A 24,434-nucleotide genomic window follows, 5' to 3' on the forward strand; every position below is an offset into this window, starting at 1 on the left:
TTCTTCATGAGGTATATATTAGGTTGCTGGATGATTAATCTACTAGGTGTGTATCATTTGACCGTGAACTATGTACTAGCGAATACTATATTGTATAAACCATATATCGATTTGCCTAGAGATGTGTACAAGGTCTTTGCTGGGTATATATCCAAAAAACTTACAGTATGTATCAGGAAGCTGCGAGTGTGTATCACATGACCATGTATTAGGTATTGGTGAATATGATTTACTTCGAGATATGTATTGGATCGTTGGATGACTAATATGCAAGATATATATTGCTTAGCTATATATCATGTACTAGTGAATACTATATTCTAGAAATTGTGTACCGGTTACTTGAAAGTGTGCATTAAGTTGCTACCGGATATATATCAAAGAAGTTCAAAATATGTATCAGCAAATCATCGAGTGTATATTAATCTCAAACTCCATGTCATGTGACGTAACTCCAAATTTTGTATTTCAATTTGTCATCTAAATACTAAAACCAAAATTTCAGTTTCCCGCGCATCTGTCTGGCCGAGCAAAAAAAAAAAAGAAGAAAAATCTTGCGTCCGTGCCGAGTGCTGGCTCTAGTTTTATAGTACAATTCATTTAAATTGGAATCTGTCGTTCGAGCCCGCCACTATAAGTAGCCTGGAACCTCCGGCTCTCCACCCAGACTGACTGCAGCTTCAATGGGGAAGAGAGCATCGTGGAAGGGAACGTCGGCCACGACCTCGGCCTCCAGATCCTTCCTCTCTCCGCCTCCTTTCCCTTCTTCTTCCTCCAAACCCTTCGCCAACTTCGATCTCACCTTCGCCGCTACTTCCTCCAAGAAAACCCTCACCCCGATCCCCTTCCTTCTCTCCTCCCCGTCCGCTCCCCACCAAACCCTCGCCACCATCTCCGATCTCAAGAGCCAGGCCTCCTCCCACTCGGACTCCCTCAAGCGGCACCTCGATCTCGGCCACTCCGAGACCCTCAAGGAGTTCGATTCCTCCCACACGCGAATCGCCAAAAGGTTCAAGGTAAAGCTCGGCTCCTTTCGCTTGGATTGGAGCGGTGATGATCTCGTTTCCATGGCTGCAGTTTTTACATCGGAAACTAGTTCTTTTGATACGGCCCCAAGATTTGAATTATACTGGTTAAATTTTTTCTGTGCTCTGAACAAATTGTTTGATAAGTGTTAGGAACTTGTTATATTGGAGCGATCTGATAGAATTTGTTTTGACGTTCTCCTTTCTTTCGTTCCATAATTAGGTTTCAGATAAGAAACTAGGTTTAATATGCCTCCAAGATTTGGATTCTCGGATGGAATTTTGCTGTGCTCTGTAGAAATTGTTTAAATTTGTTTAGCTTTGAGAAATTTGATGCAGTATATGATGCTGATGTCCTTTCTTTCATCTTCATAATGAGGGCTTTGATCAGAAACTGGTTTAATATGTCTTAATCTGAAATCTTTATGGCAATCCTGCTTTACTCTGCAGAAACTGTTTGATGATTATGATTAATTTCTTTAGATTGGAGTGATCTGTTTAATGTTGCAGCAATCTCCTCTTTCTTTCTACTGCCACCCCTTTCTTTTGGTTCATCCATAGCTACATCTTAGATCAGGAAATATTGTTCGTATGTGCTGTTTTAATTCTCGGAGGGAATTTTGTTGTGTTTTGTTTAAATTGTTTGGTAATTACAAATATTATGCAGTTAAAGGAGGTTATGGATTTACATCTTGCAACAGGCTCAGTGTTAACCTGTAACTTTTAATTCCTCAGGGAAGCTATTCTGCTGAGATCTCTGCACTCATCTCAGGGTTTATCTGTGAAATCTTGGTTGATTGTAGCAAGCTTGCTTATTTGATGGGAAATGGCTTATGGGTTTTTTTAAGCCTCATCTCGTCTCTCATTCCTAAAATATGTTTTCCCATTTTCACTAATGTCACATTTTGCCTTGCATGCAAGTCAAAAGATTCTGAAAATACAAAACATGTATATTCTTTTCTCATCTTTAAGACAAGTCGTGTTTTGATTTCTGATACCTGAAAATCCTATGGAATTGAATTAGTGAATTTGATGAATGCACACTGTTCACCAAGACATGCTAATGTATCCTGTATAAACTATTACTAAGGATTTTTCATTTACTGTCTGTTATTGTTATGCATGGTCCTTTTGATTTTAATTTTATTTAGTTGTGATCATATTTTACACTGCTGATGCTGGTCCTAGTCCTGTTTAGAGAAGAGAGGAATAAATATTAGTTTGCCCCTTATTTGATATACTATTAAATAAAATGCTGCAGTGATTTGTATAGCATCATTAGTCTGTCTTGCTTGGCTTGTAATTTATCTACAGCAACCACTTTGTTATGTTCTAATTGACTTTATGAAATTAAATGAAATAATGAGAAAAAATTCCTTCATCCAATACATGCAATATAAAACAAGAGGCTATAAATTTTGCATCATTTACATATTTATCTTTTTGTATGCATTTTTGTGCTTTCTTTGGTGGTGGTGCTTTTTTTTTTTGTTGGAGGAGGCTGTAACTCCGACTATGCTGTGCTTAGTGTATGTGTAGCTCGTCCCAAGCCCAGAAGGAGGCTTGTGGTAAAAAGTGAATATGTAAAACTATAGCCACATCTTATGGACATTAATCCTAAAGAGAATCGTTGGGGCGTTCTCTACTAGTGATGTGTTACATCGAACCCCAAGTGTGGTAAAAAGTGGAAAGGGTAAACTAGGGTGTTATCTCAACATTTTTCAAAAACATATGGCACTAAACCTAGCGGAATGAAGGGAAAAGATTCATTCAGCCGACCCCAACTATTTTGAGATTAATGCTTTTAGTTGATTTGAGTTGAATTGAGGAGGGGGAGTGCATTAGATAAAAGTCTGATAAAAGCGGGAGTGATCAGCAAACCTAATGATTTGAGGCTTGTTAGTCTACTTCCTTACCCTCTTGTATTGTGTTTTTGATACTTTGGTCAAAATTGAAAGATTCAATACTTTGTGTTTTCCTTTCCACTTGTTTAAGGTGGTGGTTATTTTCCCTCTCTGTAGTATCAAGAATGTCCCAGGGGACATATTTCACTATCGATATTATTGTATTAATGGGCCATTAGAATATTGCCTCAGTCAGTGCTGAAGCATCCCTAGCCCAGCCAAGCTAAAAATAAGCAAATGTGATGGTTAAATGTTGTGAGTATTAATTAATATTCCAAATAAGCAACTAATTTTAGTGAAGCTTTTCAAGAAATGAGACTTTCTGACCATGAGGTAATGGATTGCTAAATCCATTTTAGAGAAAGAACAGTTTCTTGTGGCTAAAACCTCTATGGTGTGATGGGCCCGAATACATTCTTCACTAATGTCTAATTTGTTAGAAGCTTGAGCCACTCCACCAATAGCTTTTCTAGACTTCCAAAAGATGGCGGCAGTCCCAGTGGATACAAACAATCATCATCTGTCTACAGTACCTACCCCAAGATTTCTCCACTGAGAGAGACAATAAGATCTTAAGACATCTAAAAAACCACACAAAGGACCCTGTTTAAGCATAACAGAAATGCTTTGCCAGGACCAACAATCTAGAGTGCTGGCTAGAGATCCCATTACAAAATACTATCTTATTTTATACCATATTCAAGAAAATTCAGCAAGGATTTTCTTATCTCTTTCTTTTTCTTTCCTACTTTTTTCTACCTGTTCTTTCTTTGGGGTCTCTGTGTACGTGAAGTTGGGAATGATGATAAAATTATGTAAAATAACTACAAAATATTGCAAATGACTGTATCATAGGGTGATATTGTTTTCTGGTCATCTAGAGGTGAATATGACTGGAACATTTTTGCTCTGATTCAGAAAAAATAAATGCAGGAAGTTATTTGTCACTTAAATGTGTCCAAGTTGACACAAAGACATGCTTTTTATTCCTTTAGTGGATGAAAAAAATAAAGTTATGCTTCAAATTTTATAAAATGTTGACAAGTTTGCTACATAAGCAAAACCATTTAGTTGCAGTTGAAGTCTTGTGGTGATTAACCAAATAGTGGGTATTCTCTCTCTCTCTCTCTCTCTCTGTCCCCCTCCCTCCTCCCTCTTCAGATCCAGACACAAGCTTGCCTACAGTTGTCAGAGGAAATAGAAAAGGAATATAAGAAGATATCTGACAGGATCAATGAGAATACGGAATTGATGAAGGTAGGCAATGGACACCATAGGCATTTGAAACAATCCCCTATTGATTTTCCTTTTCAGTTGCATAATTTGGTTCTGATAATCTATTTTGCAGGCTTCATATGCAGAACTAATTACAGAAGTACAGGCTACTGCATCTCGCGGTACATAAATGAAGAACTGATTTTAATTTTTCTTTCTTTTTCAGAGCTGTGTGCTCAAAGACCATTTGTTTGCAAAAAAAGACCAAATGAGCTAATGATGCGGATCACGAGGATAAACTGAAAAAATTTTAATATTTAATTTTGACTGATTCTGGGAATTATAGGTGTTTGTTTACAACAGGAAAATGATTAATCACAGTATCAGGCTATTTGGTTGTTTGCATTTTGCAGTAGCAAGTCAGAAGTGGGTAAAAAAATCCATAATTTAGGCCTATTCAGTTGCAGTTGAAACATCAGGCAATAGCTGCCGTTAACTCTATTCCTTTTGTAAAACAAGTTTTAGTGGTGCATCTTGGGAACTTCAAATGATATATCATAAGAAGTATATATAGATAAACTGATAGTATAAGAAGCTCCAACATGATATGAGAACTGCGGACCAAAGCCAAGCAAAAGTTCGTTATTAGTATGTAGTAGTGAAGTGTTATCTGTTTTATAATATCCCTTTTGCTTACTGAAATTGACCAGTTTGCAAAATATCCATCCCTGAGCTTGCACAATCCATGGAGAAAGCTATTGAAGGTTTGCGCAGCCGTTACAAGATTCCAGCAGCTCCAGTTTAATCAACAGTTTATGTGGTGAGCTTTCTGTGTGAGTACTTCTCATATATATAATACTTAGCTAATTTATACTGTTTAGTCATCAGTTGTTGCGTCTTATTTGTTCAACATCCTAATAATTTCCAAGATGTGGAGTTGGTTTATTAATTGCTGTCTTTTGTATTTGTTATACAGCCTAATGATGTTACAGATGTATAGTTTACAGCTGAAGAGGTTAACTAGCAGATTTAGTACCATCGGTAACTTTGAAATTTCTAAGTTTTACATCCCATGGACCCTCTATGAGAACATTCTAATTTTTCACTCTGAGATACATGGATATCTTTGAATTTGCTCTTTCATCTCATCCCGAGAAGCGCATTTCTGCTTCATCTGCTAGATCCTTTTAGTAGAATTGTGAAGATTGAGGCTTATATATTTTATACAAGCTTTAGCACAGATTCTAACTCAATGCGTGAATAGGTTAAGCTTAAAACCTTTGACAATCATCTTGGAATTTTATAGCAAGAGGGACCTCTTCATTGTACTTCTCCAATTTGACAAATATTTTACTGTATTTGGCTTATTTAGCCGAGGTTAGACAAAGCTAAGCAATAATTAAAAAGTCAAGCATATAATTAGCTGAAGAGATTTGTCATTTTTTTCATTTAAATTTTAATGTGATTGATGGCAGCCATTTTGCAATCGTTAAAGACATGGATAAAAAAGAAAATCCATAAAAGTTTTGCTGCATCTGCCACAAACTATATATCTCTAACTATAGTTGAGTATTCAAACTGATAGACCAACACCAGACCGAGTGATTAGTTCCCAAGAGAGCATACATGATCGCTGGTTTTGTGGAATGTAATCTTCAAAGGCACAAATTTAGTGCAGGATCATCTTGATTTAGTGGATGAAATTTTTTTTAAAATTGCATGGACGTGTTTTGTGTGTGTGTGCTATGCTTGTATATGTATATACAGGCATAATACATGCATATGTTTCATGTTTTTGTCCCCACAATAGTCCAGTCATTATGATGCACAAAAGATGGTGTACTAAAATTGGCAGTTGCATTCCGATAATGAGTTCTGACAATTATAAGAATAGAGTTACAACACCAGTATATGGTTCTCTGAATGCATGAATGTGTGCATAATTTAGTTTCTATTGAAACTTGAAGAACAATAAGTGTTGGTATACAATACATAGGAAACATGATAGTGAAAACCAAGACATGGGTATGCACAATCTATAAATCATTTATGCTTATGTTGGAACAGAAAAGAGAAGAAATTTTAACCCACCAATGACTTTTCATAATGGAACATTCCATAGGCACCTTACTCTTTCTTATGTACATTTCATGACTGGTCTCTTTTCAGTCATGTGATGTATTAATTAAATTAAAAGAATGGAGCAAATTATTGTACTCTTTGTATTATGGTTCATTAAATTTTTGGGGTAAATGCCAGGATTCTTCATACACAAGAATCCAGAAGAATTCTACAGGCATTTGCATTTTTATGGTTGTTCGCATGTCTGATACCAATATCCTACCAGCTAAAAAGAACCTTGGTAGGAGAGCTAACATAGCAATATCCAAAGGTTGATGGGTTGGCATAAGCTTCCTCTTTTTGATGTGCGTGAGTTGATTCTTTTCTTGTCAACAATGGATGCTGATTTCATTTTCTTTCTCAGAGAGAGTTTTTATCCAATTCAATTGTTATACGCTTGCAATGTAACATTGATATGGAAATGTGTACTCATTCCCATAAATGGACTGCATGCCAGCAAAATGAAACTGATGAAAACTAGGTGTTTCCATTGTCTACTTCTCAAACACTTCCTCTTGCTCAGTCGAGGAAATATGCCTGCAATTAAGAATTTTTTGAAGAAAAGTGATAATTGTTATTGGGGAAGCACCATCCAATGATAACAGATATATGAAGAATTGTCATATCTGAAATGCCTATATATGCAATGTAACATCATATGAATGGCAGTCGTTTCCCATGTGAAGTTTCATTACTTATGTGAGCAGACAACTGTTTACATTCATCATTAGAATTGTGAAGTGTTACTCTGCTCAAAAAAAGGAGGGGCAGGGGGAGGGGGACGCCGGGTAGGGGTTGGGGGCAGGTAGATTGTGAAGGATGTTGTAGATAATTATGGTAGTAGTCACTATGCCTGTTGTTTTGAGAATTGTTGCGGTTAGCTTAGATGTGAAGTAGCCTGTGGTCTCCCACACACAGCTCTCCTAATTTATCTTATGAATACTCAAGGGAACTACCTGTACGCTTAGTTTAATCCATAGTTGGAATCATGACCTGAATGGGTTTTTATCTTTCAGGACGTCGTACCTGCACTAAAGAAGCCCATTTTGTCGAAGTGTTGCTTATAAACTTCAATGATAGACCATGAGGAATTGATGTACGTAAATCTTAACAGATTGCTTGCATAGAAATATTGCAGGACTATATTTTCTTTAGCATATTGCACTGCTTACCATGGGTACTAAAGATTAGTGGTCATACATGTGTAAATACCAACATGGTGTTGTTGTCTTGCATTAAAAGTAACTTGTAATCTCCAATATCGTATTGCTGATTTCTCAATAGTTCTAAGAAATTATAGTGCATCATTGCCACCAAACAAGGGGGAAGACGGTTGACTGTATTGGTTACCGACTGCTTTTGTAACGAAGAACAAATTAGTGATTTTGGAACAATGGCTTGGCTGGATGTTTGCAGACGATGAGCTCCAATTCTTGTCAGCAGAACAGAAACGGTAACTGATGCGAGTACAAGCAGGATCAGAGCATTGTTTGAGTCAGATATATAATCTGGTGATGGAAGCCATTGCGTGGGCCTTTTAAGTTCTTATAACAGTATGTGCTACAAAGGGTGGATGAGAGGTGTTGAGGCAATGCAGTCTGCCAAAAATTAAGTGAATTTCAATGGGTCCATCGCCCTTCGACCTTACATTGTTTCCAGAGTCACTTCGAGGTGTTTAACATTTTGGTAAGTTCCAGTACCAGTTTACTAGTATAAGTCCAAAAAGACTGCAGCATAAAGTAGGCACGCAATTTTTGGGTATTTGTTTAATGCATTGTTAATTTATTTTTTTAATTTAAATTTATCAGGTTGGGTTTCCATCATGGTCAATTTTTGCCAATCCTGTATGTTATATGGCTGAAGCCTTCAAACATAATAACATATGGAGACGGCATCAGGCGCCACCAGCAAATCCTTCCCACTTCACACTTTTAAAAAAACTCCTTATGGAAGGAAAAGAAAGAAGTGAGCTAAAAATTTCAAGAATATAATAGGACTTGTTGAGATAGGATTATTAACAAAAATAAGAGAGCTAAGACCCATTGAAATACAACGTTTGTAAAAATTTTCCATAATGAAGTTAAAATGTGCCTTAAATTTTATCGTGAAATGAACTGAGATAATGGTTAGCCTATCCTACCTGTAAGGTATAATGGGACCAAGTATAAACTGAGCATGGAACTATGATGACAAGCTGAATTCCTTTTTAGTTGACGGTGGCTTTTCTTGTCCGCAAAGGTTCTTCCAACAAGGTGCAATCAAGATGGGTAGAGACTCAAATTATTTCTGATAATGCAGTTTGTGAACCACTCGGCACTATGGAGTAACCATTTTGCCTTCAATTTGCACTCATTTGTCACTAATTTATAATACTGTTTCTTGCAAGGAGGTATGGAATGTGCAAATGATTTCACTTGAGCATGTTATCTGATGTAGAAAATCCAATCATCATAGGTCAATATTATTGCAATGTTTACAATAATTATGCTGCCGGGGTATGCGACTTCAACGAATATTCTTTTCCTTGCTATAGTCCCACTATAGCCTAAGTGATAAGTATATGTTTATTTGCGAAACAATTTTTCAACTCTAGAGATAATAATAGAATATTTGTATTACTAGTTTTGTCATTTTCAATGGAAAGAGAGCAAAGAATGAGAAAATGGGCTTTAGATGTAATAATTTGCTTAAAGAAGTAAAAAGAGAGAAGGAAACATACTACCATCTTGGCATTCACTAACATATATTTTACTAGTGAGTGCATCTGTTTTTGAAGTATTCATTATTTCCATTCCTTATACGGATACTTGAAAATTCTCTCTGACGTAGTATTTTCCTATGTCTTTTGTCAATTTTTGTTGCGTAGAAAAATGCAGTGGAAATTAGTAACCTGATGTATGCTGATTTCATGGGACATCGAAAACACGCCTTGCTATTAGCCTCAACTGTAGCCAGTGCCGGTTGCACTGCAATTCACCTTGATGATTTGGACATCACGGCAGCAAATTCAACAGTAAATATACAGTCCCAAGGCGAAACCACTAGGTACATCAATTCTAAATATCTTACCTTCACAATTCTGCTTTCACCAGAGCATGAAAGGTTTGCCATTTATCAAAACACACTATCTTCAACTGCATAGCTTACAGCTCAAGGCAAACTTTACATAGCTTTGAACAGTTGGATAATTGAAGGTAAGAAAACAATCCCGTTCAATCCATGTTTAAACCCCGTTGACTAGAGACACTCGAGACCCTCGCAAGTTTTATTTAAGTCTACAGGGCCGTTAACAATAATCCTGAGAATTGGGCCAAACTGAGGTCCTCATTGTTTACCATACAGGTTAGTTATGGAGAACCTATAGGGTGGTCTGGTACATACAACTCCTATCATTATGGGATTTGGGAAGGGTTAGATGTGTGCAATCTTACTTCTGTATAGAGAGATTATTTTCATTTTTTGAATTCATGATCTGTAATTGACAACGGAGCAACTTTAGTAACAAAGATATTTTGAATTCATGATCTGTAATGTAGGAAGCTGTTGAAGAGTCATCCATGATCAGAGTAAACCATCTGCGATCACTAGATAAACGCTGGCCACTAAGACTAGGATTGCAATAGGATGGGAGAGGGGAGAGAAGTTTTGGGAGTGGGGAGTTTAAAGAAGGGGGTAGAGGGTGGGATAGCTGTTGTAGCTTTCGTTGAACCGCGCAATGGTTGATTCGAGATCCATTTTCCTCTCCACGTCTACTGTTGAATTATGTAATGGTCGATTTGGGATCTATTTTTTTTTCCCAGGTGTCTATTGTTGAACTATGCAATGGTCTATTCGAGATCCATTTTCCTCCCCATGCGTCTATCATTGAACTGTGCAATGGTCAATTCGAAATCTATTTTCCTCCCAATGTGTCTATCGTTGAGCTGTGCAACGGTCGATTTGAGATCCATTTTCCTCCATAAGAGTCTATTGTTGAACTATGTAATAGTCAATTCGAGATCTATTTTCCTTCATACTAGTCTATTGTTGAACTATACAACGGTCGATTTAAGATCCATTTTCCTCCGTATGAGTTTTTCGTTGAACTATGCAACGGTCGATTCAAGATCCATTTTCCTCCGCATGCGTTTTTCGTTGAACCATGCAAAGGTCGATTCAAGATCCATTTTCTTTCGCACGAGTCTATTGTTGAACTGTACGAGTCTAAAGTTGAACTTGCTTAATGTCTGAAGCCAATGGAATAGTCAACAGACACATGCACACGTAAGATGTAACTTTACACAATTGAAACTGTTTTGGCATCTCTTTTTGGGTCATGACCAGTTCTTCGTTAGTAGCAGGGTCCATTTATCAATGGAGACAATATTTCTGCTGTTGATTTGAGTCTGTCGCCAAAATTATTTCATCTTGAGTTTGCCCTTGGTCATTTCAAAAGCTGGAGTGTCCCAAAAAAATTGACTCGTGTTCATGCTTGCATGAAGGTACGCACCTTCATCTTGCCCAACTTCAGCTAAATCAATAGTTGAACACTCTTGTTCTCTGCAACAACAAATTTTAGGTTTCATGCATGAGATGCTTCAACTATGCTACTTTCTTCGATTTATAAGTGGAGCTGCAAATACACCCTGTAGTTTAGTCATCAAAAATCTTGTTTTTGAGAGAGAGTTTGGTCATCAAAGATCGACAAGCAAAACCGTGTAGTGCTTGTCGATAATGCATATTTCGAGAATTGTGAATCAGATAGGTCCAGATTTCACTAATTGTTTTACCCGATATGACTGGAGCCTGAAACTGGAGAAATCTGGCTTCTTACACTTGCTGATGCTTTGGTATTGCTTTCACCATCCTATATGTTTCTGAAGCACAGTGATCCATCTCTATTGTATCTGCAACCTTATAAGAAACTATTAAACTTTTCAATTTTGTGCAGTCACTTTTCAGTCGAGATTCATTCATTGTTTTCCTCTCTTTAATTACCATGCATTATAGACATTTTTTCTCAGCTAGTGCCGCCAGAGTGGTTTTGTCCTCCATCGCAGGACAAATGTGGTTTAAATTTCATGTGCTTATTGTGAGTCTGAATTTACCCTTAGAAAACCTTAAAAGAGAGATGGGCATGCCTGCCGACTCATGAGCATCAAACAAGGGCGGAAGAGGAATCTATCTGTGGTTTGGGAGGAAGTCATGAGACTGCTGCCTTTACTGTGGAACAGAATCAGGTTTAATCTTGGCCGTGGTAATGAGATGCTGGAGTGGCCATCTCCGATCGTATACTTCTATTGCAGGAAGAAGTGGGTGACAGTTTACTATCAATTTGGCAAAAAAATTAAGAGTCTGGACCATCAAGATCCAAAGGCCACTAGCTGAAGAGGCTGACCCAGAATGCTCTCTACTGGACAATCTTTTAACTGATATCAGGCCTCATAGTTATCCGGATAGTATATGTTGAAAGATAGCTGTCACACCCCGAACCTGGAGCACCACAGACGCCACACACGCCTGTATGGCGAACCATGTAGACGTTCAAAGATACAGATCATATCAAAACAAATTCTAAAAATTTATTTAATTAATAATTTATTCAATTCATTCTGACAATAGTTTCAATGTAACCTTACACCAGAGCTCGACCTTAGTGACAAAGATCCCCTAGTTACTAAACTTTTGGCCACAATCAGTGAACATATCCTTCCCAGGCCCATAATACTAACTCACCACATCATCAAATGGTATCGTGCAATCCCTTACTATCAAGGTAAAATATTTCCAGCGTGAGCAACAAAGATGCAAGAACAAAAAATATTTGCAACCTTACACCTTACAAAGATACCAGACTGCTGCATGCGGACCAGAAGCTTTGCCAAATCATGGAAACTTTTTTTTTCTTTCTCTGAGGACGTCCAGTTAAAACCTGGCACTAATTTTAATGATATTAGAAGGGACTCTTTGCTATAAGAAGAGGTTGCCTAGTACAAGATCTGGCGGTAAAGGACATTGCATGCTTCTCTTGTTGCTTCTGGTTGTTTTTAGCCACAAATCTGCAATTGATAGATTAAGGCAAAAAATGTAAAGTCTGCGGTGCGGGATAGAGTACAAAATTTAAAAAAGGCTCGCAATATCCTCATATCAGCCTAAACCTTGCAATTCTCCTACAAACTGCCGACTGGTATCACGATGGCAGTAACAGCTTACAAATCTCTAGTTCAAATAGATTCATGCGGTACCAATGTTTGCAGTAGCAAATAAATAAGATCCAAAGTCACAAATACTTCAATTCTCCTTGGCAATTGAAAGACCGGAGCATGAACTAGAAAGCAGAATGAAAATGAAAAACAAACAAATTTTAAATATGACAAAGCCGAGTGTTATTTGGTGGAAGAGACCAAATAATAGAAGCTCTTGAACTCTAAAGATTAGGAATTTCTCCAGAGTTCTGAGATGCAATTTGATCCTCAGCCTCACAAGCTGTCTATGGAAATCAGTGAGGATAATGTTGATATTTATCAGTTCGCTTTGTTGATCATTAAGTTGCTCTTCTTAGATGTCCCTCTTCTTCTTCATTATTTTGGCCTTTGCCTAGAGAGGGGGGAAGGATAGCTTCCATTGAGAGACTATGGAACAACTTCTTGATAGGACTGACGGGCGAAGGACTCATGAACCCGGCTAAAGATAGTTTGGTTAGGTCATGCTTGTTTCCACCAAGGTGGTAGCCTAGTGGTACTGGGCGGGGATTCTAACCTCATGGTCCCAAGTTCGAGTCGCTGTGGCAACGATTAAAATGTGGCTTCGGCCATTGCTTGGACATGAGGTCTAGGACCGCTCTTGGACCGCTAGTAGCTGGGGTGGTGCCAGATGTGACGTACTCACACGTGGGACTCGAGCCAGAGCCCAGAGGGGTAGCTGAGCCGAGCCCACGGGTGGGGAAGGCATGAGTAAAACCGGTCGGGGTGGCCAACACACGGCCATTTCTGCCTGCATTGAACATTCTCCTGGCGAGGCGGAGGCCCAGTAGGGGCTGCTATGCAAGGGTGGGCTTGTCCCTTCCTCCCCCCTACCCCTTCTTGATTAGCAAAAAAAAAAAAAAAAATCATGCTTGTTAGAGTTTTGGGATCAAGTTTCACATGGTTGGGACAGAACTTGCTATGTTTATGTTAACTGTTTGTAAGCCTACTAAATAACTCTTTCAATTGGTGAACCAGCGTTCTGATATCTACCACCAGTTTTATATCTTGTAAAATCAAGCTATCTAAATCTTTGCTTTATAAAAGAATACCCCTACTCACCTGAATCGGTCAAGTGTGGGAACAAGTTGCAAGTGTGCAGAAGCAGATAATCTTATAAATATTTGAAATAAGGAACTTTTAGGAGCGTGTGCGGGGGTAAATTTACAGGGAGATTCTGAATCAAATGCATTACCTTAGGCCAAAATTTCAAACTAACAGAAGCACCTTCAAATACATGAGTGGTGAGAGGATCTCAATGTCACACTAAACATTGTATGCTAGACAGAATGCTATCTTAGAGTTTCTCTTTTTTTTTTTTTTTTTCCAAAGAGAAAATTCCTAAAAACACAAGATTCCAAGGTGACATTCTTGCTTTTCTTGATACCCAATACTAGGCGATACACATTATAAGTCCTCTACTAGAAGAGATGAGCGTAGAGACAAAGGAACAGACAACAGTGGTAGTTCAAACGGTATGAATATGAACTTCATTACCTAAAAGTGGGAGCTAATTGAGTGCAGGTGTGGGGAAGCAGTTAAAAAAAATAACAATAAAAAATGGAAGCTCCTAGGAAGTGGGTGCAAGAGCGAGATTCTTAAGAGATTCTACTATGAAGATACTTTTAATAAAAGCTCAGACACTTCAAGATCTGGAAAAGAGAAGGCTCCTATACTCCCACCACCAGTTATCCAGGGTTTGGTCAGGATGGAATGAAGATAAATTTCCTCAAGTTTCAGATACGATCTAGTTGTGGAAATAACTTCAGATGTAAGGAAATGGATTGAACGGTGGACTATATTTCAAAAGCACGGTTTTTTTGACAGAGAGAAAAAAGATAATTTTAAGGATGCACTGACCAATAAAGCAACTTTAATAGCAGAGTGACACAGGCCACAAATTATTGTCAAATTTTATTAGAAGAAATCAAATAATTCTATTAATTAAGAACATGATAACGTATCATCATGCCCTCATCTCTATTAATAGTACAGAAGAAGGGAATTTATTATGATGAGAAAAAATCCTAGGTTGATATTCTAATACACCTTCAATTTAATCAGACTTTATCTTAGAGCTGATCATAGGCTGGGTGTCGGGCCTAAACTCTATTCATTTTTGGTCGGGCATTGGGCTGGGTCTATTTAAAAATTGATATTTTTTGTGCCCAAGCCCGGCCCATGATCAGCTTTACTTTAGCTCAACCTGCTGCTCCATCATTTAGCAAGGTGACATATTTACCGTATAGTATTTCTACTCCATGTCCTGCAAAAATAATTACCATGACCTTAACTTGGTTAGAAAAATCTCCACAATCTTAACAGTTACCCTCAACTTTTCATTAGCAATATCTAACACTGTTATTAGCATCCCTATCCCTCTAAAGATGCTCCCAAATATGGCCATTATTTGGCCATTCAAGTTATAACAATCAGCCCAATTGATCTAACCATGCATCCTTAATTTATCCCTCCCTTCTTTCTAATCTTTGTTCCCATGATAGGTTGCTTTAAAGTGATTCTTGAAAGCAAGGTTGTCAAAAGCAAAGGGCATCCTTAAGGCGCAGGATCCCTATATCACCTAAGGTGCAAAAAAGCACTTGCTTGAAGAAAGCAAGGCGCTAATTTGGAAAAGTTCAATAAATGTATTAGAAATAAATACTATATGTATTAGAAAATAAATACTATACAAGCATTATAAGTGTTCAAGTTTCAACATCAAAAATTATAATTGTCTTGTACATTTGTTGAGTTTGACATCTTTCAAAACATCACATCAAACTACCACTTTCCATATAATGTTAATTAAACAAAAGTCAGCAAAAATAAACCACTGAACATCCTTTAGTAGCTTCAAAATTAAAACATAATAGAAAAACACCACTTCTCATAACATATACCATTGAGCACCCTAGAGTGGCCCTTTATTTATACGGTCTCTAATAGAACGAAATGACCGCCAAAGTGAAGCTAACAAATCTCTAAAAGAATGGCCAAAAAAGGGATAGAAGAATACCGCTAGACATCAGAGAGATGCTAGTCTAGATGCCTCTCACCTTATCCTAGGTGTTGAGGCGCTCATCGGCTTCTTGCCTTGCCTGACTACCTAAGCGCGCACCCAAAGCACCTTTGACAACTACTTGAAAGACATTGCATCCTTGAAATAATGGTTTAACTACAGCAGGCTAATTCAAGTTGAGCCAACCCAAGCCCACCTCAACTAAGAAAGTAGAGTATTTTGAACCCAACCCAACTAGATGATGAAATGAACCACCCAAAACTAAATAAGACCAACTTCCAATATTTCAAATTTAATACAATTTGGGTAGTGTCAGGTGTATCCAATCAAAGTTGAAGCTAAATTCCATTGGAAGATTAGCTTTAACAATGCATTAAGTATTGTTTTGCTCAGGTCGGGAGCCCTACAAAGAATAAATTAGGCCTATGTTGGGTTAGGTTAGGCGCCTTACTGTAAAATTCGAGGTTGGTAGGTTATAACCAAGCTCTCGGCCTTTATTTGAATGATCTTGAAATTTTATTTTTCCAACCCAAGCCCCAACCTTGGTATATATCGGCCCAACACAACCCTAATTAGGGGTTGGATTGGATTTGATTTAACATAGTGCAAGTTGCCTTGAATTCATCCTAATCCTCATCCTCCCAGTGATGGTAGTTCCCTTCTCACATTGATATTCACCTCCTCTACAGCAATAATATCAATGGGATTAAATGTGGATAGCTGCTCTCCAAGTTTGATCCCATCTTACAAGGACAAATCGACATGAATGCATCGAAGGCCATATGAACTGGTCAATTGTCTTATTCTTTTTTGGTGGGTGAAGGCTAGGATGGTCTGACATTGCTAGTGAGAATAGTATTCGATAAACTAGCAAAGACGTATTCTGTAGCCTTCTTTCCTCTCCACAACTAATGGCACCCAATTTGTATTGTGCTAGAGGATCACTATAGCTGCAATCATTCACCAAACACTACTTTTGCCAGGACATCTAAGACCGACCTTGCCGAAGCAATGAGCCTTGGTAGTTCCGACCCACACCCTTGCGCACTAAACAAGAACGATACCTTCCCAAACATGTGGAGGACAGTTACTTCATACGCCGTTGGATAACATATCTACTCAGCCCAGGGGTGAAGATCAGATCTAGATTTCTTCTAATGAATTATATGCCACTTTATTATTAAATTGCATACTAGGTTGTAAACATGGAAAAAATTCTACATGATTCTAGTCATAATTGCAATGCATGTGTTGAAGACTGTGAAAAGACAAATATGCAAGGAAATTGTTGATTTGAGTAGCCATGGGGATGCCTCTAGTAGTCATAGTTGACTTCAAAAGTAGATATTGGATGAATTTGATAAATGGAATCATATGAAAATTTCAGGGAAGTCAGATGTTGAAATTGTATAAGTATGCTTGCTTACTTGATAGAAGAATCGTAACGAGAATTAATGAATTTAGATTATAGACAAGGCATTATCAGTATTATAAAGAAACTTCGTTACCTTGATATTCAAAAGTGATCCACCTAAAAAAGATCGTGTTATATCAAAATGTTATTTCAGTCCAAAATAACATGATTAGACTTTCAATGGATTATTAAAAGGATGGCCAGAGCCTAGATCTATGGGGCCTAAATCAATTAATGCTAGCTGGGTACTAGCAGAATTGCTTGGTTGTGTGAAATAAAATTTTTTTCTAGGAATATCATGGAGAAACTTCCAAGATATTGCCCTAAAAATATGGATTGCAGTCTTGAGAAGAGATCGTAGGATTATGCTTGGAAAAACATTAAAATAAAGAAACCATAATTATCGATAATTATGATATGGAAATTTTAGATCAATTATTAGAAATGGTCTTTTAGGCTCAAAGTTTCATATTCAAAACATGATGCTCAAAGATGATTCTGAGAGACTTCAACTGGAACAACTTTGATTCTTTGAAACAAGGACCACATTAGAATGTTCAAATTTAGCAGGAATATGGTGATCTTAGACAAAAGAAAATGGGAAAATGTGAAAAAAATGTGAATGCATGTTACATTTTCTCATAGGATGAAAGATTTATAGATATCTTTAAATTGTTTAACATGAATCTTCATTAAAATAGATATTCAAATTTAAAGAATATTAATTTTAAATAATGACTATTATCTAATGTTATGTTTGTACGCACATACATATGTATGTGTGTATGTATGTATACATGTACTTTACATAATATGTCTACACGTTTGTACATGAAACACATCCAGGAATATCCAAGACCCTTACAAAAGTCATCATCTATGTTATACAGATTCTTGTCTCCACCTCAAAGAATCGACATTGTATATGCATCTGCAAGTCGGACATATGCTCAAACCTTAGATTACTTATCAAATTCTTTGGCTGCACTTTTTTGGGACAGATGGATAGTTGGTCCTTCTAACAATGACATTGACACATCATAGCAAAATTAGCAGTAGGTTTATATTGCTTCTGTAGCTTGGTACAGGTACTAAATTAACTTTGCAAAGTTGCTACTACCACAACTTTTTTGGAGTTTGATAAGGAACATGAGCACTGAAACACCTTAAAAATAGTATTTTATTAATGTTTTCTATTATACCAAACACATAATGGAGTTAATTTTTTTCCTGCATGTCCTGATATCTATTTTTACTCCTTTACATTGATTTACATACCTACACATTTATCCAAATCCAATTCTCATGGCTGTCTAATGGCCTCCATGTTATAACTGCCGCTATCCAAGAAACAGAAGAACAAAAAGTAGAAGAGCAGCCCACACAGACGAGCAAAGAACAAGGTTTTGACAATGTTAATATCCTTAACCAGAAGCCCACTCAAAATTGTTACCATAAATAATTGTTGTCATTCAAGTGATCAAGCCTTTCATTGATTTTTTTTAGAAATAACAGTTGAAGTTATAATGAACACTATTATCTGTCATAATAGAAAATAATGGGAAATATTAATATTATTCAATTAGCTCACTGTTCACAAAATAATATATTTTATTGTAAATATTTGAAATTAAAAGTATCAACTTGATCTAATCAAGAGTGAAAAGGTAAAACAGTCCATTAAGATGAGAAAGCGGGTAAGATAGCTCCAATACTTGTGTATAGCATAGTATGATAGGAGGCCTCCAAAATGGCTATAGCAGATTAATGACCATTAATTAAAAACCTTAGGAGGGGTAAGATCAAGATTAGGATGAGACCTAGGCAGTCAGCTCATGAGTGGATTGCCAAATTACAAGCAGGGCCCACTGGCCCTCTTTTGTCCATGGATTTTAAAGAAAGTTATAGATACGGTCCCATAGCATACAGAACACATGCACATGAGTGTAGATCTATGTTAGATTATGCATCTTTTAGTGAGGATTAACAAATGTCAAAATAGTACTAGTCTTGGCTGGTAAATAAAGCAAAAATGCATGAAAATTGCTAAAAGCCTCATTTAGTTGGATCCAGGTGCCTCTTACTAATCTTAGGTGCTATTAAAGTTCTCATTGCACAAGGACTTCATAAGGAGCCATATAATCATTTAGGAGTCATACAATTCAAATTGTTAGTCCCTATTGGTGTATTTTACTTTCCATCTCGCTCACCAAGATAAGAGGAAGATTTCAGTCCAGTCCATGACATCATCCATCTTGATAGCAAGTCCAATATAAATATTATGTGATCGTACAAAAAACCCACAATAGTTAGTTTATAAATTATATTGTGTTGGTTCTTGCATACATTATCATCGTCTCGAGTAGAATTCTAGGCCTTCTCACATAAGTTGTCATTGTCCGACACATAAAAAATTCATAAAGTGTGCGACAACATATACAGCTTTCTATGCCTTTAGTGTATGCACACATTTGTTAATCCTACAACAAATGTTGCTAATAACTAAACATATCATCCAGTTAAATTAAGTCTATTAGAACCAGGATGGAGTTTATAGATGGCCTAACATCAAACTGGGTAATTTCCTAAACTCATATGACCTGACAGGTTCAGCTTCAAACTAATCAACATAACTGGCTGGTTAGAGCAATTAGAAGTTCGCTGGCTGGACACACATACATGCAATACTCCAACTGGCTGGTTGGAGAAATCAGAAGTTGGAATGGTCAGAAAAATATTTTTCTAGACATACGGACACACACTAATAAAAGAAAAACTAAAATAGAGCAAGATTCTGCTTTGAATGAGATTTAAACCTTGGTCTTCTAAGTTGTAACAAGGAAACCAGGTCCTGTGCCATAAACATATTCTGCATAAGTTGCAGACCATGTGCGAACATGCACACCAGCACGTGCACACACGTAGATGTATATATGTATGTATACATTTGTATTAAATATGACCATGAAAATAAAATTCAATTTCACCAAATAAAACAATTGAATCAGTTTGAGCTGAGCCCGACACCTACATTTCTAGGTGTCTCAACCAACTATATAAATAATACTAGTGATGTATCATGTTTGGAATCACTAACAGATACATGCATCGTCAACAATTTTTATAAGAAACATCAGGAAGTCAAGAAAATACCATACCTTGGTCAGACTTCTTACAAACACCAAGGCATCAAGCTGCATTCAGTTTTTGTAACTGAGATTTGGCCAAGTCAAGTTGTTCTGGCCAGCATATAACTAACATAGTTAGACAATGCAAGAGAAACAGAAAGACTATATGAGAACAATGAAGTATCATGAATAGGCATCCAGATATGCTTACTCTGTTCAAAAGTTATTGCTGTCTTGTTATTTTTACGGAAGAAGATATTGCCATTTTTCTGGTATACAGCCTGTGGTTACAAAGTCATCAGATGAAACAAGCCAAATTTTACATATGCTGTCGTCAGAAATAAAAATGAAATTGAAGAATATATATGGAACTCTTTATTCATTGATTGATAATATCAACTGGAAAAAAGAGGAACTTTGTTAGCAATTAATCAAAATGCAATACAATGATACTGGATATAAACTCATCTCATGGTAACTGGGCCCTTAGCAATGACTAATATAAGTGGATTTGTCTGCAGTACAATCTGGCTTCATTTGTTATCTTATTGATATGGCCACTTAAAGCAGATAATTGGTGGATAAAGAAACATAGCACAAGGATTTATTATCTTCTAATATGCATGCAGATTATTTGCATGTCATGATCAAGTGTGTGAATGGTGCTCCATTCAAATGCGACAATGTGGTTGTTTAGTCAATTTACAAACCCAATAGCAGTCACTCAACCGATATACCTCTTTACCTTGGTCTCCCTTATGGCATGACAATGTTTTGCTGAATACATCATATTTCTCAATCAATATAAACCCCAATATCCAATATATCAACAAATACTGGCAGTATATTGGAGAAGTTCATGGCATAGCCATATATTAATTGTTCTCATACAATTTTCCTCAATCAGAATTTTATATAAGGTCAGAAAAGGGAAGGTACCATGGCAAAAGAAAAACTGAAATTTTGAACTCTAGTTAACAGTTTCAAGTTTCTTTTTAGGTGAAGTAACGCTTCTTGTGTTATAAAGTGAAAACATAATAAAAGAAGGAATTAGGGTAACATATTGTATGAAAAGTGGAAATGGTAGAATACTCATGAACGATGCCCATATTATACAGCATACAAAGATGCAGAAGATACTTGCTGTACCAGAAGCTGATGTTTGAACTTATTGGAGAGATTTAAAAAAAAATGTCTTCAACAGATGTTAAAGCAAAAGAGAGGATGTCAGAAAAAGTAAATGGACCTAAGGTTCAATGTCCAATGGATAATGATTACAGTTTGAAAATATGGGAATATGGGGTTTATTAAGTTCAAATCTATTCATTAAATTCTTAAGGCAAGGAGGATGTCGAATGAATTTTGGAATAGTTATAATAACTTATAACAACAAAAGTGATTCATAAAAATGCACAATATGTTCTGGAATAAAACAGATGCGTCAGTTTATGCAGCTAACGAAGAGTAGGAAACAGAAAGAAATTATCTGACAAAAATTATAAGTTTCATACTAGAAAGGTAGACCAACAAGATTGATTTCTTGCACAAAGAATGGAGATGACGATGCAAGTAGGCACTTAAATGTTTTTGTTAATGAATTCTGGCTCTGAGAAAAGTTTATGATAGGTAGAAAAAAGGTCGGTATTTTAGATCATGAGAAATAAGGGAAAAATTATTTTGGGATTATGTATAGCTTGGCAGGCTCGACAACTCTAATAGGCTCCTGGTGGTACTAACCTGAGATGATGTGAGATAAAGCTGCCATAGGCTTACAGGTCACTGTTCTAGATTTGCCGAACACACAATCAATTTGCATGAAGATATGATGGTTCTTGTAATTGAATCAAGATAATTTCAAATCTATCAAACATCTATGGTAATGGATTATAGATTTCATATTCTGAAAACATGTTGAGCAACAATATCTTACATCACAAAAGCATCTTTTTTTCTCTCCATGTACCAACAGAAGATTACCTAAAAGATAAATTTTAGGGTTCATAACATTTTTAAAAAACCATGAATCTTTTTAGGCATATGAAATACAGATAGCTCGAGAGGTACAAACATCCGTTGATGGAAGCACCAGGATACAAGGGGATTATCATCAGAAATAAGGTGGACGTCAAGGTAAAACTTAGTATTGCTCACCATATCTCTCAACATCCCAAATACCATAACATCAAAACCTCAATTATCTCAGACGGAGCTAAAACCTATACCATAACCTCAGAATCCTGATATCTAAAACCCTAGGGTGACTCAATAACCCTAGTATTCCCATCAAAAAGATTTGTACCTTTTGATCGTCCATCCATGCTTTCGGGTTTTCTTGATAGATTAATCCATGACAATAATTCAACCCATCGTTCAAGAATCATCGCTACCAAAACTCTCAAGATAGAGTTCGAGGAAAGAAAGAAGGCGACGGGGGGATTTGGAGAGACTCACTCGAGACGGCGCGAGGCTGTTCATTTCCGCGATTGCGACCTCATGGCTTCGTATCTACAAGAAGAGGGAGAAGAAGCATCAGCGGCCGCCGCGCATGCCATTCCACGGTGATAACAAAACTGCTCACGATCGGGCGAGAAAAGTACTATCAAAGAGAGACACCATCGAAAAGAAGAAAGCTTCGAAGCAAACCTTTTTGGCGAGTTCGAGTCTAGAGTCCTCCGCCCCGGAGGCAGCCCGATGCGACGAAGACGAGGACGAGGAAGCCATTCCGTTCGACCCGGAGGCGAAGGAGCAGGGTTGCCCGAGGTGCATTTACCGGCAGCAAGCGAGGCATTTGTCGGCGGAATAATCGGTAAAAATAAGAGAAAATATATTGTAATTAATTAAAACAAAAGGGCCAAATAAAAGAGCTCAGAAACGTGTAATTAATTAAAACAAAAGGGCTCGGAAACGCTGATATCAGATGATGATAATCTGATGGTCGTGATGCGCCCTGCATCACAGGGAGCGTTGTTGTCCTCATTGCCCATTAATATCACTGATTTTTTTTTTGGGATGATTGAATTTCGAACTCAAGTGCTCAGGATTATTCGAAGAGGTATGAGACGTACGCGCTAGCCAGCTGCGCCACCACCCCGAGTTGTGGATGCTTACGCGAAAATTTATTAAATATCCAACGGATCATCCCCCAACTGCCCAGCTACCTCCATCTTTCCTAAAATAAAATATAAAAATTTATTAATTATAGTCATTATCTTGCAATATTAATTTGTTTGTAAGTTCTTAACCCTTATATATCAATATGAGATTATAAAAAATAGCGAAGGAAGGTTCTCTGAAGGAACCATAGTAGGAAGGAATGTTTAGAAATAGAGCAAAAGATTGCACTCGAGGCAGAGAGCGCTTGAAGTGGGCAGTACAAAGAAGGTTATTCGACCCCAAAAGAAAAAGAAAAAGAAAGCAAATAGGAGAAATAAAAACTAGAGTCTATGAAAAGAAGCATCAGCCATAATTGAGTTTATGGCTTGCTATAGCAGTGCGGGAGTAGAATCAAAATCTCCATTCTTAATCAAACCCAGACTTGCAAGACGATTAACCAGCTAATTCGCTTCTCTGTAGACATGCGAGGCTGAAAGCAAGGGGTGAACATGAGTATCTAAATTTGAAGATGTCTTGCAGTTTCTAGTGGTCCATATGATCATAGTTGCTGAATTTCCTTCCAAACAAATTTTATCAATATCGAGCTATTTAGAGCTAAATTTCTATATAATTATTTCATTATTGATAATTATATAGGGATTAGAAGCTTGTAACCATATGACTCTTAAAACTCATGCAAATTCTATAAAAAAAAAATTGATCCCCCATAGATCTATTTTGTACCGTTGCATAATGGAAATATACCACTCAAAACAAAGCTTAGGTGGGATAAATTGATAACATGCCATTATAGGGGAGTTCTCTAATCAACACAATTTCTATGTTAGCTTTATCTTTGGCAATGTTACCAAATCAGCCTACCCCTCCCCCCCTTTTTCTTTTCTTTTTTTTTTTTTTGGTACAGCGGCAGCTCATACGTGCCGGACGTGGGTACAACCAACAAAATCAGAAAATAGCAGATAACGCAAAGATTAGGGCACAGATGCATGGTCACCCTAGATGAATTATCCTGAGTGGTGAGCCGCAAAAGAGGTCACCCAGTCGGCCGCACTGTTTGCCTCCCTGTAGACGTGTGTGTGTCCCACGAGAGGCTATCCTTGTCTAAAAGATTGCGAACATCACGTAGCAGCAAACTCGAACTCGCATCAAGAACCCAGACCTAGATCCACTTTATCATTGTGGTCGAGTCTCCCTCAAGTATAATGCAGTCCGAACCCATCATCTGCTTCAAAATATCCTATCTTCCTTTGGATACTTTGGTATTGCAATGGAC

The 24,434-nt window shown here is 37.2% G+C and overlaps 1 protein-coding gene and 1 long non-coding RNA gene across 5 annotated transcripts; one reads left to right on the forward strand and one right to left on the reverse strand.

The window, feature by feature from the left end:
- Positions 1-616: 616 nt before the first annotated feature.
- On the forward strand, positions 617-10,408 carry LOC103716670. Of its 3 annotated transcripts, none has more exons than XM_039126951.1 (5): positions 620-1,016; positions 4,091-4,186; positions 4,278-4,326; positions 4,855-4,977; positions 7,282-10,408. In XM_039126951.1, the coding sequence occupies exons 1-4, from the start codon at positions 684-686 to the stop codon at positions 4,947-4,949; spliced, it is 573 nt and encodes a 190-aa protein (XP_038982879.1). In that variant the 5' UTR covers positions 620-683; the 3' UTR covers positions 4,950-4,977; positions 7,282-10,408. The 3 variants fall into 3 exon arrangements, with proteins under 3 accessions (XP_026664093.1, XP_038982879.1, XP_008802989.1); XM_008804767.3 differs by having other exon boundaries at positions 4,855-4,964; positions 7,282-7,652; XM_026808292.2 differs by lacking the exons at positions 4,091-4,186; positions 4,278-4,326 and having other exon boundaries at positions 617-1,016; positions 4,855-4,964.
- A 45-nt stretch (positions 10,409-10,453) lies between these two features.
- On the reverse strand, positions 10,454-22,866 carry LOC103716658. Of its 2 annotated transcripts, none has more exons than XR_005512053.1 (5): positions 22,691-22,854; positions 22,499-22,552; positions 20,259-20,328; positions 20,078-20,158; positions 10,454-10,804 (listed from the first exon to the last, which is right to left on the reverse strand). It is a non-coding gene; the product is annotated as an uncharacterized LOC103716658 (long non-coding RNA). The 2 variants fall into 2 exon arrangements; XR_005512052.1 differs by lacking the exon at positions 10,454-10,804 and adding an exon at positions 11,805-12,303 and having other exon boundaries at positions 22,691-22,866.
- Between the last annotated feature and the right edge of the window lie 1,568 nt (positions 22,867-24,434).

Source organism: Phoenix dactylifera, chromosome 5 (assembly GCF_009389715.1).
Source record: "Phoenix dactylifera cultivar Barhee BC4 chromosome 5, palm_55x_up_171113_PBpolish2nd_filt_p, whole genome shotgun sequence".
Taxonomy (NCBI): domain Eukaryota; kingdom Viridiplantae; phylum Streptophyta; class Magnoliopsida; order Arecales; family Arecaceae; genus Phoenix; species Phoenix dactylifera.